The sequence below is a fragment of the Oncorhynchus mykiss genome, chromosome 28, assembly GCF_057628025.1.
Source record: "Oncorhynchus mykiss isolate SJ-2025 chromosome 28, ASM5762802v1, whole genome shotgun sequence".
NCBI classification, from domain to species: domain Eukaryota; kingdom Metazoa; phylum Chordata; class Actinopteri; order Salmoniformes; family Salmonidae; genus Oncorhynchus; species Oncorhynchus mykiss.
This window is the reverse complement of record NC_143049.1, coordinates 7,850,218-7,868,444: the sequence shown is the minus strand read 5'-3', so window position 1 is coordinate 7,868,444 and position 18,227 is coordinate 7,850,218. Positions and strand designations below refer to the sequence as shown.

At 40.7% G+C, this 18,227-nt stretch overlaps 1 protein-coding gene across 3 annotated transcripts; it reads right to left on the bottom strand.

Moving 5' to 3' along the window:
* Window positions 1-2,433: 2,433 nt before the first annotated feature.
* On the bottom strand, window positions 2,434-16,036 carry LOC110508408 (spindlin-W). 3 transcript variants are annotated; one of them, XM_021588921.3, is made up of 5 exons: window positions 15,871-16,036; window positions 14,888-14,929; window positions 14,039-14,304; window positions 7,410-7,643; window positions 2,434-5,620 (listed from the first exon to the last, which is right to left on the bottom strand). In XM_021588921.3, the coding sequence occupies exons 2-5, from the start codon at window positions 14,905-14,907 to the stop codon at window positions 5,415-5,417; spliced, it is 726 nt and encodes a 241-aa protein (XP_021444596.1). In that variant the 5' UTR covers window positions 14,908-14,929; window positions 15,871-16,036; the 3' UTR covers window positions 2,434-5,414. The 3 variants fall into 3 exon arrangements, with proteins under 3 accessions (XP_021444596.1, XP_021444598.1, XP_021444597.1); XM_021588923.3 differs by having other exon boundaries at window positions 15,135-15,950; XM_021588922.3 differs by lacking the exon at window positions 15,871-16,036 and adding an exon at window positions 15,283-15,647.
* Between the last annotated feature and the right edge of the window lie 2,191 nt (window positions 16,037-18,227).

The window sequence follows — 18,227 nt, the reverse complement described above, 5'->3', positions numbered from 1 at the left end:
GGACATTAGATCTGTCCTTTGGTCTGAGTCCAAATTTGAGTCTTTGTGAGATGCAGAGTAGGTGAACAGATCTCTGTATGTGTGGTTCCCAACGTTTAGCATGTAGGAGGAGTGATGGTGTGGGGTTGCTTTTATGGTGACACTGTCAGTGATTTACTTTTAATTCAATGCACACTTAACCAGCATTGCTACCTCAGCATTCTGCAGCGCTACGCCATCCCATCTGGTTTGCGCTTAGTGGGACTATCATTTGTTTTTAACAGGACATTGACCCAACACACCTCCAGGCTGTGTAAGGGCTATTTGACCAGGAAGGAGAGTAATGGAGTGCTGCATCAGATGACCTGTTCTCCACAATCACACAACCTCAACCCAATTGACATGATTTGGAATGAGTTGGACCGCAGAGTGAAGGAAAAGCAGCCAATAGAAGCATATGCGGAAACACCTTCAAGACTGTTGGAAAAGCATTCCAGATGAATCTGGTTGAGAGAATGCCAAGAGTGTGCAAAGCTGTCATCAAGCCAAAGGGTGGCTACTTTGAAGAATCTCAAATATAAATTACATTTTGATTTGTTTAACACTTTTTTTGGTTACTACATGATTCCATGTGTTATTTCATAGTTTTAATGTCTTCACCATTATTCTACAATGTAGAAAATAGTAAAAAATAAAGAAAACACTTCTAAGCTTACTAAATAATACACTTTTGTAGAAAGCTGCAAAATAACATTGCAAATATATTTCCTCCGAAGGCCTTGACAGTCCTGTAAGCTCGCAAACTATATATACACTGTAACAACGAAGGAGAGGGAGGAGAGAACATTACAAATAAAACATTTATTCCAAACAGAGATTTTGAATGCCACTGACTGATAGACTGGCATAATGACAGAAACAACGGTTTCAATAGCTAGCAAACACAGCGAGAATAATAGAGCAAGAACACAAGAGGAGAGGAAAATGACAAGTCTCAAAATGGGATGTATAATTTCAGAGTTAAATTAAACATGGCATTTTGAGAGAACATGACTAAGAAGGTATTTATCTTCAACTTTTCTAAACAAAAGCTAGTTTCAAAAGTCAATTTCAACATCAACCTCTTACTGTGGAAAAATACCCCATTAAAACCTAATGTCCAGCTTTAGAAAGGTCTGTGCAATTTTTACACCTGTTATTTCCCAAGGTGAACGAAGAACAAAAGCTAAGCTAGAAACATTAAACGTTTTTATTACCATTTTATGTTTCATTCCTTATTCCTTTTTAGTGAATCTGTCCACAGAGCGCAAGTGATTTTCTTCAACAAATCTCCTTCGGAATTGTATTTCTAATGACAACCCATTGACAGTCAATCACTTGAACTGTACAAGAATGGACTAAAACCACTACAGAAGTCAAATCAAATCAAACTTTGTCACATGCGCCGAATACAAGTGTAGACTTTACAGTAAAATGCTGACTTACAAGCCAACAGTGCAGTTCAAGAAGAATAAAATATTTACCAAGTAGGCTAAAATAAAAGTAATAATAAAAAGTAACACAATAAGAATAAGAATAGAGGCTGTATACAGGGGGCACCGGTACCGAGTCAGAGTGCAAAGGGGGGGGGGGGTCAATGTAAATTGTCCTGTTGGGACTGTTTTATGAATTGTTCAGCAATCTAATGGCTTGGGGGTAGAAGCTGTTGAGGAGCCTTTTGGTCCCGCTCCGGTACCGCTTGCCGTGCGGTAGAAGAGAAAACAGTTTATAACTTGGGTGACTGGAGTCTCTGACAATAGGCTTTCCTCTGACACCGCCTATTTTATAGGTCCTGGATGGCAGGAAGCTTGGCCCCAGTGATGTCTGCTCTTCCTATCATTGTGAAGCAGAATTCACCAAGCGTTGGATTGTTAACCCACTAATAGGGAACGTGAGCTGGGTTTAGACCGTCGTGAGACAGGTTAGTTGCCATACCTGGCGGTGATGCAACCGGTCTGGATGCTCTCGATGGTGCAGCTGTATAACCTTTTGAGGATCTGGGGGCCCAAGCCAAATCTTTTTAGTCTCCTGAGGGGGAAAAGGTTTTGTTGTGCCCTCTTCACGACTGTCTTGGTATGTTTGGACCATGATAGTTCGTTGGTGATGTGGACGCCAAGGAACTTGAAACTCTCAACCCACTCCACTACAGCCCCATCGATGTTAATGTGGGCCTGTTCTGCCCTCCTTTTCCTGTTGTCCACGATCAGTTCCTTTATCCTGCTCACATTGAGGGAGAGGTTGTTGTCCTGGCACCCCACTGCCAGTTCTCTGACCTCCTCCTTATAGGCTGTCTCATCGTTGTCGGTGATCAGGCCTACCACTGTTGTGTCGTCAGCAAACCTAATGATGGTGTTGGAGTCGTGTTTGCCACGCAGTCATTGCTAAAACAAGGAAATGCTCATTTTACAACAATTGTTCAAAGTGTGGTTTAATGTGTTTATTAAAGCTTTTGCTCAATTGAACTATTTATAACAATCAGTAATTACCTGCTAGAATCATATTACAAAATTGTTTTCTGTTGTCCACACTTGCTTCAAGATGTCCACCATTGTTCCTGTACCCAAGAAAGCAAAGGTTACTGATCTAAATGTCATCATGAAGTGCTCTTTTTTGTAAAAAAAAAAAAGACGTTTTATTATACAATACAAAACATACACAAAAATGACAACATGCTGACATACAAACATCCACAGCCTCACCCCTGCCTCATGAAGTGCTTTGCGAGGCTATTTAAGGACCATATCACCTCCACCTTACCCGACACCCACTACAATTTGCATACCGCCACAACAGATCCATGGAAGACGAAATCGCCATTGCACTGCATACTTTCCTATCCAACCTTGACAAGAAGAACACCTATGTGAGAATGTTGTTCATCAACTTCAGCTAAGCATTCAACACCATAGTGCCCTCCAAGCTCATCACTAAGCTCAGGACCCTGGGTCTGAACCCCTCTCTGTGCAACTAGACTTCCTGATGGGCCAACTCCAGGTGGTGAAGGTACTCCCCATTCACACGACTGCATGGCAACGCACGTCTCCAACTTTATCATCAAGTTTGCTGACGACATAGTGGTAGGCCTGATTACCAACAATGACGAGACAGCCTACAAGGAGGAGGTGAGAGCCCTGGCGAAGTGTTTGCCAGGAAAATAACCTCTCCCTCAATGTCAAGAAAACGAAGGAGTTGTTTGTGGACTACAGGAGACAGCCGAGAGAGTACGCCTCCATCCACGGGGCCACAGTGGAGAGGGTCAAAAGCTTCAAGTTCCACGGAGTGCAAAGTTCCTCCTGAGAAACCTGAAATGGTACCGCTACACTGATACCGTGATGAAGGGGCAACAGCACCTCTTCAACCACAGGAGGCTGAAGAAATTTGGCTTGGAGTCATGTTTGACCATCTCAAACTTCTACAGATGCACCATTGAGCACCATTCTGTCGGGCTGTATCACCGCCTGGTATGGCAACTGCACCTCCCGCAACCGCAGGGCTCTCCAGAGGGAGGTGCGGTCTTGCCCAGCGCATCACCTGGGGCACAATGCCTATCCTCCAGGACACCTTCAGCACCAGGTATCACAGGAAGGCAAAGAAGATCATCAAGGACCTCAGCCACCCAAGTTCACCCTGCGACCATCTAGCAGGCAGAGACAGTACAGGTACATCGAAGCTGGCCCCAAGAGTCTGAAAAGCAGCTTCTATCTCTAGGCCATCAGACTGTTAAACAGTCATCACTAGCCGGCCTAGATTCAATCAGATCAAGCATTAACTGGCGATAGCAGACACCCGCATAGCGGATGTTTTGGCGGTGTTGGAGGTGGAACTGCATTGGGTAAAATAGGTGAGCAGCTGCTCTTGCCATCATTGTCATGAAACCACACCCGCCCCACTTACACCCGCCCCATAATTACGCTCTATCATCCTGCTCGAGGTGTAAATTAAATGTCATCTTCCAGTGTTCAAACTTGTAAACAAGGCTGCATGGGATTACTGTTAATGCGACTCCATGCAGCCAAGAGCAATGTCCACTTTAGGTGTTGTTTCTACATTATTTCAATGAAATTACATTGAACCAATGTGGAAGACGTTGAATTGACATTTGTGCCTAGTGGGATACTGTATTCTTGACATAGCTCATCCTATACAACTACTGCTGTACATACCCTTTTACTACTTACACCGTATATTGTAGATATTGTCTATACACACCCTGTATTAATATTCCGGACTCTAACATTGCTCGTTTCTTAATTTCTTGTTTATTTTTATTTTGTTTTGTCGCGGCACCTGCTTTAACATCTGCTAATCTCTGTACTAATAAACTTTGATTTGATTTTAAATGTCTATTTAAAATGTTGGAGGGGGGGAGGATTAAATGATGGAGAAACCATTTGTCCTTCTGTCTTTTTGTATATATTGTGCTGCTTTACCAACTGGGGTGGTTACCCACCATAATGAAACAAACAATAATGAACCAACAATTGCTGCAATCTCTAAATCATGCATTATTTAACAGCAAATCATACCAAAGCATCTTTGCAGTATTTTCAAGAATGCCTCACAATACAGGTATTTACAAAAGCAAGTACAGTTACGTTCACAGCGTTCTAACGTGACAGAAATATTTGATTATTCAACCATGACTAAGGGTATATTATAATCCAAAATGTCTTGCAGTGACAGCCGATAGTATTTAAATGTCTGGCTCAAATAAACATGACTTCTCTGTACTCATGAAACTAGTAGGTCTAATAATTTGACCTCAGCTGGTGTTTGGCTATTCTGACACATGTGCAGTCAAATCTTGGCAGTTGTTTATAATTTCTATTAAATCATTTTTTTATTGCACTTATTCTAGCAACACATTTGAACATCAACATAGGTCATTTTCATTGATAATATCTACTTCCTTACATTTATATTTTAGTCATTTAGCAGACGCTCTTATCCAGAGCGATTTATAATTAGTACTTCTTAGCCAAACAAAATCAGACATAACTGCTTAATCACTTGTTTCTTAAAAGCAAAGGAAATACATGCAAGCTTTGCACTGTTTACAAAACACTAGTCACTATGAGTCACAGAGTTCACACTTTTAGCAAACTTCTGACGTTGGACAAGACACAGGTCAGGGAATATGTCCACAATAATGGCAGGGTAGTGTCATGGTTGCAGAGTTCCATTTCAATCCAGTCAATTCAGGAAATGGATTGACATTCCAATAATGAATTAAGTTTCCCAATATTTTGACTTTGGTGAATACTGAACTTCAACTCTCTTCCTGAATTGACTTGAGTTGAAATAGGCCTCAACCTAAGATGAGTGTACAGGTGTGAGGGTTGGAGGCAGGGGGGCCTAGTCCTTTCTAGGGGGCTTTGACCGGGTAGAGTTGTATTCTAGGTCGTTTTGACCAGGTCGTAGACGTGGATGTGGAAGTCATCGTCGTATTTGATGTAGTAGACAGAGGGTTTGGCTGGAACCTGGTAGATAACCAGCCCCGTCCTTTTCACGCCCTTATCCGTGACGTACTCCACCTGCTTACCCACAAGGCTCTCTGTCTCCTCGCCTGGCTTCCTGTCTGCAGGCAGTAGGTGTTTGTTCTCTGGGAAACAAGAAAATAATAAGATGAGGAAGAAAGAACAGAGATAATGAAAAAAGAGAATTTGCATATGCTGTCGTCTGCCCTTTTACTTCACATACCAAAACAAATACTTCCTCCTCATTCAGGTAGCCTGCTCAGAAGCTAAGCTATTTATTTAACCAGGTAAGTAATTGAGAACACACTCTATTTTACAATAACATCCTGAACAGGGAATGAGCATAAGGTATGTGTGTGTGTTCCAGTTCTCATGCTCAATTAAAAACTCAAGTCTATTTCACCCAGTAGCCTCACAAGATTTACATGACCTCCTATTTTTTCATATGCTTTCAGTCACCTGCCTTCCATTTAGCTTCACAACAATTACTTCACCACAGGTGGTCATAGTACTCTCGACGTCATTCTCTTCCTATGTCCCTATTCCAACTTCAGTGCTGTACGCAGTAAACTCCAGTACTATGCCTTCTTAAAACCTTGAGTGTAGGGGGCAGTATTTTGATGTTTGGATGAAAAACACACCCAAACAAAACTGCCTATTTCTCTGGCCCAGAATCTAGAATATGCATATAATTGTCAGATTAGGATAGAAAACACTCTAAAGTTTCCAAAACTGTCAACATATTGTCTGTGAGTATAACAAACTGATATTGCAGGCGAAAACCTGAGGAAAATCCAACCAGGAAGTGCTGTTTTTGCTGAAACGTCTCTGTTCCATTGCAGGCCTTCCCTCCATTTAAAGGGATATCAACCAGATTCCTTTCTCTATGGCTTCCACATGGTGTGAACAGTCTTTAGACATAGTTTCAGGCTTTTATTCTGAAATATGAGCGAGAAGGATCACATGCGCAACAGCTTGGAGCAGACATTTTCTCTCTTTCTCTTATTGAAAAAGCTACGGTCCGGTTGAAATATTATCGATTATAAACAACCTGAGGATTGATTATAAAAAACGTTTGACATGTTTCTACGAACTTTACGGATACTATTTGGAATTATCATCTGCCCCGTCGTGACCGCTCGAGCCTGTGGATTTCAGAACAAAACGCGCTAACCAAATGGAGGTATTTTGGATATAAAAATAATCGTTATGGAACAAAAGGAACATTTGTGTAACTGGGAGTCTCGTGAGTGCAAACATCCGAAGATCAAAGGTAAGTGATTCGTTCTATTGCTTTTCTGACTTTCGTGACCAATCTACTTTGCTGTTTGTAATGTTTTGTCTGCTGAGAGAGATGTCCTAACATAAACGCTTGGATAGATTTTGCTGTAAAGCTTTTTTGAAATCTGACACGCCAGGTGGATTAACAACAAGCTAAGCTGTGTTTTGATATATTGCACTTGTGATTTCATGAAAATTAAATATTTTGAGTAATTTAATTTGAATTTGGCGCTCTGCAATTCAGCGGCTGTTGACGAAAATGATCCCGCCAAGAAGTTTAAGAAGATAAGATACTGTAGAGCTATACCAACATGAGTGTACCCTTGACAATCAAAAGGACCACCATCCCCATTACTATGTTAAATGAGGTTTCCCTTTGGTCAGCACTAACATTGCATAAATCCTGAGATTATCATAATAGGCTATTTGAGAGGGAATGATAATTATCTCTGGCAGTGTCTGAGAATGTTTAATCTTTCATTTGTATAGTCCAGATTTATCAGTGGACCGATTATCTCTCTCCATTTCTGTCTCTCTGTATTGCCCTTCCCTCTTTTTACAGGATTGGGGAATTAGCTGATTCCAACCAAAGAAAATTAAAACAAATATCCCAAAACAAATAAAAGCTCTTACCTGCTTCAGGGAGGATGCGGAGGTCTCCGTCCTTATAGTCGTCCCAGAGCTGGTACATGTAGAGCACAGGGTCCTTCTCATAGGTGATGTAGTACCAGTTGGTCATGATGGGGGCGCGAGACAGCACCATGCCCCGCCACTCGTTCTTCTCACCGTCCTCCTTCTCAAACAGGTGCTCCACAGCCTTCCCCACCAGCTCTGGCGCATCATGGGGCACCTTGATCTTGTTGTTTACTATAGGGGTAAACCACAGATTTTATAGTGTTGAAAATAAATCAAATAGCAACATGGTTAAGCAGACCGAATGCTGCGCTCACTTTTGGTTTAAAATTAAACAGAATATGAGCTTTTGCAAGACAAGGCAGATTCCACCAGGCAACTAAAATAGTTCCCCAATTAGGGAAAGGTAGAGGGAATAGCATTGATTTTTTTGTGTACTTTGGGCGGTGACTAGAGGTGGAAACACAAATACTCAATTTCAAAACCACTCCTAAGCACTTGTGTAGATCTGAATGGCATGGATAGCTGTATAGGTCCAATCCTACACAATCCTTCCACATTGACACATATACAGTAGAAGCGAGGTGCTAGGGTTCATAATGGGATTGAGCACAATTATATTGCACAGAGTTGTGGTTTGCTGTACGGAAGAAGAATACAATTATCAATGAGGGGAAATTACACATGATAAGGCAAAACTGAAGGACCTCGGCGTTACACTGGAACCTGATCTCTCTTTTGAAGAACATATCAAGACTGTTTCAAGGACAGCTTTTTTCCATCTATGTAACATTGCAAAAATCAGAAACTTTCTGTCCAGAAATGATGTAGAAAAATGAATCCATGCTTTTGTCACTTCTAGGTTAGACTACTGCAATGCTCTACTTTCCGGCTACCCGGATAAAGCACTAAATAAACTTCAGTTCATGCTAAATACGGCTGCTAGAATCCTGACTAGAACCCCAAAATTTGATCATATTACTCCAGTGCTAGCCTCCCTACACTGGCTTCCTGTCAAGGCAAGGGCCCTTGCTGTCTCTGCCGGGCCGGTTCCCCTCTTTCCACTGGGATTCTCTGCCTCTAACCCTATTAAAGGGGCTGAGTCACTGGCTTACTAGGGCTCTTTCATACCGTCCCTAGGAGGGGTGCATCACTTGAGTGGGTTGAGTCACTGATGTGATCTTCCTGTCTGGGTTGTGCCGTGGCGGAGATCTTTGTGGACTATACTCGGCCTTGTCTCAGGATGGTAAGTTGGTGGTTGAAGATATCCCTCTAGTGGTGTGGGGGCTGTGCTTTGGCAAAGTGGGTGGGGTTATATTCTTCCTGTTTGGCCCTGTCTGGGGGTGTCATCGGATGTGGCCACAGTGTCTCCTGACCCCTCCTGTCTCAGCCTCCAGTATTTATGCTGCAGTAGTTTGTGTGTCGGGGGGCTAGGGTCAGTTTGTTATATCTGGAGTACTTCTCCTGTCCTATCCGGGGTCCTGTGTGAATTTAAGTATGCTCTCTCTAATTCTCTCTTTCTCTCTCTCGGAGGACCTGAGCCCTAGGACCATGCCTCAGGACTACCTGACATGATGACTCCTTGCTGTCCCCAGTCCACCTGGCCGTGCTGCTGCTCCAGTTGTTCTGCCTGTTGTTCTGCTCCAGTTGTTCAACTGTTCTGCCTGTGATTATTATTATTTGACCATGCTGGTCATTTATAAACATTTGAACATCTTGGCCATGTTCTGTTATAATCTCCACCCGGCACAGCCAGAAGAGGACTGGCCACCCCACATAGCCTGGTTCCTCTCTAGGTTTCTTCCTAGGTTTTGGCCTTTTCTAGGGAGTTTTTCCTAGCCAATGTGCTTCAACACCTGTATTGCTTGCTGTTTGGGGTTTTAGGCTGGGTTTCTGTACAGCACTTTGAGATATAAGCTGATGTACGAAGGGCTATAGAAATAAATTTGATTTGATCAAATTAATCTGTTATGTACATGCTGGTCTGGAGCAAAGACCTGCACACACAGTAGCTCTTGTGTATTTTGTAGATAGACTGACTGGACTTCCAATTGGTGAACAGTGTTTAGCAAACAGACAAAACTTTGAAAACAAAATGTAAATATGTTGTTTTAAACTTCCTAAAGTTACATTAATTACTCAGCAGGCTATCTTAACCATATGGGAGACGTCTGCTACGCTACCGTTAAGGCAGAAAATAACCCGGATGGAGATTCGCTTTGACAAAAACGAGACTGACGGTATAATGGAATAATTGAAGATGCTCAATGTGAAAATGGTCACAATGCAAACAATTCTTGAAAAGCAAATAAACAGCCAGGTCGACAGCCTTCGTGACAACATGGAGAAGCTGGTCATAGAAAATCAAAATCTCATCAACTGATTTGGAGCAGAAAGCCAAATAAATCTGTGAAGATATTGACCTGGATATAGCGCTCCTGAGTTCAAGAATGGGCAGTATCGAGGACAAAAATGTAACACAACAAGAACCCAACTAAACAGTTTGACCCAGACGCATCTATAATAGTAACCTTACAAGGACAACAAAGACACGGCAGAAAAGGAGGAGAGCTGTCACCGAGGGTGCCAGAGTTGGTGGCCACCGAAAGAATGAGAGCAAGAGGCTGGGGACCAGGAGTCGTGAAGGTCACATTAAAGATAAAGGGTATGTCCTCCGGCTAAAGCATCATCGGTCCACACAAATGGAATAATCAAAATCAACTTCAAAACTTCAAGATTTCTACATTTCGGGGAATGGGAGGATGATGAAGCAGTTCTTCTGATCCCTAGGGCGACCACAGACGCCGGGACTAACAGATCATGTCCCGGCTTAACAATTGCATTTAATTCACTGGAACGTTAATGGATGGACGACCTCAAATTCTACTCTTAGAACATTACTACTACAGGCCCTACACTCTGACTATTCATCTGAATGAAACTCATTTGTCTGGCGACTCCACTATTGACTTGGATGGTTATTCTTGGTTTGGACGCAACCAAAATGTTCATATAAGAGCAAGAGCCCCTAAAGCTTCAGGTGGCATCTGACTTTTTTTAGGAACAAATTGAACAATAGAGAGTGAACATTGTGGACAAGTCAATGGATGGAAAAATTGGTGTAAGATTTGAACACCGTGTGTCTAGATAAATAAAAAAAACATTATTTTGTTATTTTGTCTTGTTATTTACCACCGGAGGGTTCTACGGATGTGCTTGTCATTGGCAAGGACTAGGGAGTTTTTCTTAGGATAAAAAAGAACCTGAATAGAGCTAAGCACAGGCAAAATCTTAGAGAAAAACCTGGTTCAGTCTGCTTTCCAACAGACACTTATGAGACAAATTCACCTTTCAGCAGGACAATAACCTAAAACACAAGGCCAAATATATACTGTAGGTGCTTACTAAGACGACATTGAATGGTCATTAGTGGCCGAGTTACAGTTTTGACTTAAACCAGCTTGAAAATCTATGGCAAGACTTAAAAATGGCTGTCTGGCAATGACCAACAACCAATTTGACTGATCTTGAATAATTTTCAAAAAATAAAAAATTGGCAAATATTGTACAATCCAGGTGTGCATAGCTCTTAGAGACTTACCCAGAAAGACTTAACTGTAATCGCTGTCAACGGTGATTCTAACATGTATTGACTCAGGGGTGTGAATACTTATGTAAATTGGATATTTCATTTTCAGTACATTGGCAAAATGTTTTAAAACATGTTTTCATGTTGTCATTGTGAGGTAGATGGGTGAGAAAAATAAATATTTAATACATTTTGAATTCAGCCTGTAACACAAAATGTGGAATAAGTCAAGGGGTATGAATACTTTCTGAAGGTACTGTGTGTGTGTGTGTGTGTGTGTGTGTGTATATATATATATATATATATATATTCGGTGACCTGAACAGTCGTATCTGTGATCTGAAAGATTGTTTAATTGACATTGATGTTATTGCACCTAAAGTTGCTTTAGACACAGGTTTAAATAGGCATGAGTTCTCAAAAGGATTCCAAATTCTACATTCTAGACGGTAGATTATCACCACAAAATGATAATTTTGTCAACAAAGTGAAAAGCAGTCGTCGACTATATTATAACACCTCATGACTGTCTGAATTCATGCGTGGAGTTGAATGTGATTACTTCAACTGAGCTTGTGGAAAGTAAAGGTCCTGAGTGTATCGGCCTGATTGGAGGCCTGCTCCTTCATTGTTGTTTCTGAAACTATACTGGGGAGGAAGGTGATGTAGGCTTATCAAAGCCAAGTGCAAATCAGACAAAAAGAAGGCCTAGAAACCTAGCTGACTATTTTCTTTCATCTGACATGTGCTGTACTGTTCTTATGGACCTTATTGATAACCTGGAAGCTTGCCAGAAAACACAATATAATATCGATCAGTGGTATGGCCGGTTCTGTGATGTACTACATGATGCAATGGAAAAGTGTTTACCTGTTAAAATCAGTATCATCCAAGCCCAAAACCTCAACAAATTGGTAAACCCTTACTGGAATAAAGAGTTAAGTCATTTATGGTTTGTAATGAGTGTTGCAGAAAATATGTTTCTAAAATGTAACGACCAATCAATGAGAAGAGGTTTAAGGGAAGAGTTTAAACAGTGTCAACATATGTTGACAACAAGCTAAGTTCTAGAAGAGGAGATTCAGTAGGGGCCAAGCACTGCATCTTGAACAACTGCAAAGTAAGCAATTTTGGACTGAAATCAATAAACTGGGTCCGAAAAGAGTTATGAAAATTCCAATGGAAATCATACTGGAAAATTATCAACTTGAACATAAGAAGAATTGTGTATTAGATAACTGGGAGAAGAATTTTGTTAACCTATTTTCAGGCAATAATATACCACCTGTGCTTGATGATTAATTATAAATTATACATGTAACTTAAAGAATGGGTTGGAAATTGAGATGAATAGGGCTGGATACACCTCAAACGTGCTCCTGAATTGACTTTGGAGGAAGTTAGGAAGGCTGTTGAGAAAGCAAAATAAGAAAAGCAATAAGAATAGCAGAGTTGCCAAATGAAGTCCTAAAGTCTACTAGGTTACTGCAGACTCTATTTTGTCTTTTACTATTGTACCCGGATGATATTGTTCTCATTGCAGAAAGCGAGTTTGATTTGCAATGTATGCAGAACACAGTCAATCTCTGGTGTACCAAATGGAGATGAATGATTAATGAGACAGTAAGAAGTTTTCATATTCTCTTTTGAAGCAATACCCCTAAAACACTAACTCATATTGGTTTCCTTTTGATGAATGTATGACTTTTAAAGAGGGTATAAAGTATGTACTAGATTCTGTCGTAAGTACACTGAAAGTCTGTAAAGACCTGGGCTATTGTACATATTCGCAGCTCTTTAGTTCATGTGTGTCCTATACTGAACTATGCTGCTGGAATCAGGGGTTTTATAGAATCCAAAACAGCAGACTCTATTCAGAATAGAGCCATACAATGTTTTCTGGGAGTGTGTAAGTTTGCTCCAAGCCTTGCTATTCAAGGAGACATGGGTTGGGAGCTCTGTGAAATAAGACAAGAGGGGGGAAATTATTAGGTTATGGAACAGCCTTATCAATATTCCAGTGGACAGAATAACAAAAATGTATTTCAACTGGGATAAAACACACAACTACCCTTGGACAACGGAACTCGATGCCATATTTAAGGAAGCTGATCTACAACACTTTAGAAACAAGTTAGGATGCAGTATGATCAAACACAAGTTTACCAATTTTCATTGTAGCTAAGGGTTAACCGACATATGGCTAAACCAAAACTCTGAACTTACAACCAGATCAAAGGAGCTACAATCTATGACCTTATGTCACCTCTCACCTAACCAAAAGGTCCTTGTGTGCCCAGTTGAGAACCAGGATACTGCCTCTGACAATTTGAAGTACGTAGGCTCAATGCCATTGATGAAGAAGAGCGACTATGTACTATCTGGGATTTAGGAGGTTGAGAATGAAGTGCACATTTTATTGTACTGTATATGATGATTTGAGAGCTATACTGTTTGCTAAAATGTTGCAAAGAAAACAGGAACTATTCTGGATTAAAAAAAAGAATGGCAATTTACAAAACAAAATATTCCTGGTTGTAAATTGTATCTCCAAAGCTTGGAAGATGCAACACGGTAAACTGTGTACTTCAAAGGTTTTCATCAGATTATTTTTTCCTAAATAGCCAATTTCTGTATACATTAAAGTTTTTTGCCAGATCAGGACCTAACATAAGGACAACTCAGAGTATGCTGTTCTGTTCTTCTGAAATGAACTACATTTTCATCATACCATGTTACTTTAGACCATTCTAAAATAAATAATGGATTTATTGTGAAGGTGTAGGCTATATTACAGGGATTTATAAGACTTTCTATAATATAGATGTTTCAAAGTTCTCCATCGGTGGCTTGTAGACTACGTGTGGAAGCCAGGAGAGGCTAAATGTGTTTATGTTCATTAACGGTCAATTACCGTGAGATCGGAAGTTATTTGCTTGACAATCACCGGCTGACTAAATTTAGTGACCGCCATAGCCCTACTCGTGATCAACCTGGTTAAATAAAAGCTTCAACATACTCAAATAGCAAGCCAACCCACCGACTTTCTCTGTTAAAACCTGGAGGTTGGACACTCGCTCATCCTTGAACAGCTCAATGCCATAGACGCAGTCGAATCCGTCGTATTTGACCATGTAGAGGGAGGTGTTGACGGTGAGGCGCTCCAGCACTGTGCCTTTCCACTTGGTCAGGTTGCCCTTCTCCCTCCAGATGTGCTCAATCCGCATGCCCAGCAGGTTGTTAGGGTCCGGGGTCGATGACAGAGACGAACCTGAACTCTCACTCAGCTCACCGCTGCTACGCTTTCTGAGGGGAAGGGAGAGAAGAATATAGGCTCTATGTCTATAATGTATTTTTCGTTATGTGTCAGACCCCAGTAAGACTAGCTGTCTCCATTGGCGTCGGCTAATGGGGATCCTAATTTTTAAAAAATGTCATCTGTAGCTAGAGGACTTCTGCTCTCTCCAGGAGTAGCTAAGTATCAGTTATTTATCTTAATCAGTTGTTGCCGTCTTTTGTTGGCTAGTGCCATTACTTTTTTCATACTAGCACTTTGCTGATAACTATATTGAGGTAAAACTTACTATGATTGTGATATGTGGTTGTCTCACTTAGCCATCTTTACGCTAAATTTAAGTCACTATGGATAAAAGCGTCTGCTAAATGACAAATGTAAAATGGGTAAAAAATAAATTCAACCCACTGGGCACAGACGTCAATTCACAGTCTATTCCACGTTGGTTGAACGTAATTTTGTTGAAATGACGTGGAAACAACGTTAATTCAACCATCGTATGCCCAGTGGGCAAGTTCGGGTTCAAGCAAACCAGGAAACACACAAAACAGTACTAGAATATCAGTGAAATAATCAACAAGTGATTCAACCTACCTGCCCCTTTTCTTGGACATATTTCCATAAATTCACACAATCCTGTGGGTAGAGGGCAAAGAGTGTATTTTACAACACAAAAACATTTAATAATCTCAATCTTGAGAAAGTAACTTGATACAATTGTATTGTGTGTTGGATTATGAGTTTATATTTTACTAGGTTATATGGATAACACATGGACAGTGTCTTGAGGAGCAGAAAGACCTATATTCAAGTTACAAAGGAAGAAGGCACACATATTTACCTGGGGATTCTGGACACTCATAACAATATTGGCTAAATTACAGTGTTATCATATCGCATAATTATGGTTACGTAAATTATGCTGTCCCCCACAACCAACAAACCCACAATGTAGTCTACAAGTAGTCCTACAGGATTGGTTATTTTACCCATGTAGCCTAGTAGTTTCCCGCGAGTAGACCACAGGGGTGGTAGCCATTGTAGCCATACCGGATGTCAACAAACAACAATGTCGCCCTCCCTCTCGCTGTATAACCTCTTTCAACTTCTGCCAGTGCAATTTCCTATACAATCATGTCGCGTCTCTAGTGTCATTTCGCTGCGACCAAGTTTCGAAAAATTGTAGCAATTAGATTTTTCTGGACTAGACAAGAGATATACCTGGCGACAGACATAATCAAGTTGAAGCCATCCTGTAAGCAGAGGTGTAGCTTTTCACATTCGTAATTTTTGTTCAGATGTTGACAATTGTTTTTCAAAGGCGCGCGTGCCTATTTGCGACATCAACGTCGATGTAACAATCAACGTCATGTAATCATGTATAGGCTACAGTGAGGTTGTTTTGTGACATAAAACTGACCTCTGGTCTACAGTAAAACGACCATTGCGGTATTTGCATTACAATAGCGCACGCAACAGGCGAAGTTGACGCACTGGAGGGCTTGAATTACAGCAGGCTTATACTCTAGTGCAGTAAAACGATTATTAAAGTAGAGTAAATATTTAAACAGAGTTACCTGGGCACTATTTTCATATCTACTTCCCTCTGCTGAGCAGAATCCACCTCATGAAAGCTACAAGGAAATAGTCTTACTACGGAAACTACAACTACCAAGATAGGTCTATGCCTTAACGAACTGTTCATTAAATCAGTGTACTTCTCAAAGGACGCTGGGAGTTGGTGTCCATTACGTCACTCACCATAAAGCCATGGAAAGTGATTGGGTGCTGTATCTCACAAAGGAGCGGACATGTTTTAATTTAGCATACATCTACAGTGTGGCTTTGGCAAGCATTTAAAGATTCCGTGTGTATCTATTTTGCCTATCTGTTAGTAAACTTTGAGGCCAATAGGCTACGTACGTTGAACTAACCTACATTTCCCACCATGCAATACATTTTGTGAATTGTCTTTCCCAATATTCATTATCTCTTTCCGCCTCTCACAATCCGACTGCTGTGTCCGTACTGTACATAATCAACTAGAGCTACAGAGCAGACTGATCAGAAAAGACAGCTACCTGACACAGGACCTCTGAATCTCAATGGATGTGATCAGTCATGTCCAAAAGGAGGCTCCTAAATATCTTACTCAAATGGTGGAAAACGTATACAATTCTCATACTTGAGTAAAAGTAAAGATACCTTAATAAAAAATGACTCAAGTAAAAGTGAAAGTCACCCAGTAAAATACTACTTGAGTAAAAGTCTAAAAGTATTTGGTTTTAAATATAGTTAAGTATCAAAAGTAAATATCTGCCAGAAGTCCGCCAGATCAGTGGAAATAGGGATGACCAAGGGTGTTCTCTTGATAAGTGTGTGAATAAGACAATTATCCTGTCCTACTAAGCATTCAAAATGTAACATGTACTTTTGGGTGTCGGAAAATGTATGCAGTAAAAAGTACATTATTTTCTTAAGGAATGTAGTGATGTAAAAGTAAAAGTTGTCAAAAATATAAATAGTCAAGTAAAGTACAGATACCCCAGAAATCTACTTAAGTACTTTACACCACTGTTGGCTGGCAGCAATTATTTATTGTGTTTTATTTAACTCAGAACTTTGTCTCCCATCTCAGTATTTTAGAACAGATAATATGCATACAGTTTTACTAATAAAGGGTAGCCTAGTGGTTAGAGAGTTGGACTAGGAACCGGAAGGTTACAAGTTCAAACCCCTGAGCTGACAGGGTACTAATCTGTCGTTCTGCCCCTGAACAGGCAGTTAACCCACTGTTCCTAGGCTGTCATTGAAAATAAGAATTTATTCTTAACTGACTTGCCTGGTTAAATAAAGGAACAAATAAAAACCATGCTTAAATGTAGGCTAAGTACAATTTTGGTATCTCTCAAAATGTCAAGGAGGTTAAACCAAGTAAAATAAATGTTACATTACAGTAACAACGATGATGTAATAGGGATCATAAGTTTCCACATCTCTCCGTTTTCCCTGGTCTCCTCCAGTGGCCAAACATGGCAGGAGATAGAGTCTAATCATGTTGAGGGTGGAGGATCATAAACCACTGTCCAGTCCAAGTCCTGTGACAGATCTAACAAATACCTGCCTTGTCAAATAAATGACATAAGAAAAATACTCTGTACTGTTATCTGCTAAGGAGGCCGGATAAACCATTACATCTGATCAAATTTGGCCTACTCAACAAACTCCTCCAACGATACTGTTCTAGTTCTAGTTTTTACCACTAGATATTCTAGTTTTATAAGTTCTAGTTTTTACCACTAGATGTCAGACACAGTCTATGTCACAGCAGACCATTCATAATGATCAAATCAAAGTTTATTTGTCAAGTGTGCCGAATACAACAGGTGTAGTAGACCTTACAGTGAAATGTTTACTTACAGGCTCTAACCAATAGTGCAAAAAAAGGCAATAGGTGAACAATAGGTAAGTAAATAAATAAAACAACAGTAAAAAGACAGGCTATATACATTAGCAAGGCTATAAAAGTAGCGAGGCTACATACAGACAACAGTTAATCAGGCTGATTAAGGTAGTATGTGCATGTAGATATGGTTAAAGTGAGTCGCAGTAGCATAAAAGAGGGGGAGGTGGGTGGCGGGACACAATGCAGATAGCCCGGTTAGCCAATATGCGGGAGCACTGGTTGGTCGGCCCAATTGAGGTAGTATGTACATGAATGTATAGTTAAAGTGACTGGGTTGGACAGACTTTCATGGATTAACTGTACAAAGCAGATGATTGAGTGTTTCAGAGGGCTTCTCTGACAACCTATCCTCTATTAGAGCTCTGAGTACCTTTCTTAGTTCCGCAGTGGCATGTGTGTGCGTCAGTAGGACGCACACACACACTAGTGGGATATACCTGCTGGAGCGCGTTCTACGGATGGGTGTTG

Bases quoted from the DNA above. Each gene is read 5' to 3' on its own strand.
- LOC110508408 (XM_021588921.3), bottom strand. From the start codon at position 14,907: ATGTCCAAGAAAAGGGGCAG. The intron at 14,305-14,887 runs GTAGGTTGAATC...CCTTCCCCTCAG, and splicing joins ATGTCCAAGAAAAGGGGCAG to AAAGCGTAGCAGCGGTGAGC. The intron at 7,644-14,038 runs GTGGGTTGGCTT...TTACCCCTATAG, and splicing joins GGTTTTAACAGAGAAAGTCG to TAAACAACAAGATCAAGGTG.